General features: G+C 47.2%; 1 protein-coding gene across 1 annotated transcript in view; it reads left to right on the top strand.

Moving 5' to 3' along the window:
• LOC119585732 (transient receptor potential channel pyrexia-like) overlaps positions 1–566 on the top strand; it is a gene marked incomplete in the record, with an annotated part of 81321 nt that overhangs the window by 80314 nt on the left and 441 nt on the right. Inside the window, 1 exon segment of the mRNA XM_037934424.1 lies at positions 48–566. Coding sequence (XP_037790352.1) covers positions 48–201 — 154 coding nt within the window.

Below are 566 nucleotides of genomic sequence, written 5' to 3'. Positions count from 1 at the left end.
GAACCCTCACGCCTCTGAATCTCACTCCCTGCTTCCACACCTTGCAGGATGCGTCGCCAGCAGTACCTGGAGGAGGAGAAGCTTCGCCGCCGAGGAGACCCTGCTGCTGAGTGCCTCTCCATCCTTCGGAAAATAGCCAAGCGTCACCCGGAGGTCCTTCAGGATGTCGTCGATACTCCTGAGGCGACGGAGCAGGAGTAGGTCTTCTGCACCTTCGTCAGGTCTTCATACGAGAGAGCCGGAGAACATTTTCTGAGTTCCAAGAGCTTGTGGTGACGCTTACGGTGACACGTTAGCATTGAAAGGGAAAATATATATAGGTGTGAATATATATACGTGTATTTCTCTTGTTTTTTGTCCGGCCAGAGGGAAAAAAAACAAAAGCTTCTGACAGAATGAAGCTTTATTTAAATAGGCTTTTTAATAGGAATACTTAACTGTCATTCCAGCTGTCAGGCAATGGCGTAACTAAAGGGGGTTGAGTTCCGGATACCCCCCTTCCCTCCCTCTTATCCCGCCCACCAAATTGGAAAAAGAAAATAAAACAATAAAATGTACTTTTTTTT

This window comes from Penaeus monodon, chromosome 20 (assembly GCF_015228065.2).
Source record: "Penaeus monodon isolate SGIC_2016 chromosome 20, NSTDA_Pmon_1, whole genome shotgun sequence".
Taxonomy (NCBI): domain Eukaryota; kingdom Metazoa; phylum Arthropoda; class Malacostraca; order Decapoda; family Penaeidae; genus Penaeus; species Penaeus monodon.
Note: the sequence above shows the minus strand (reverse complement) of the source record. Positions and strands in the feature narration are given on the sequence as shown.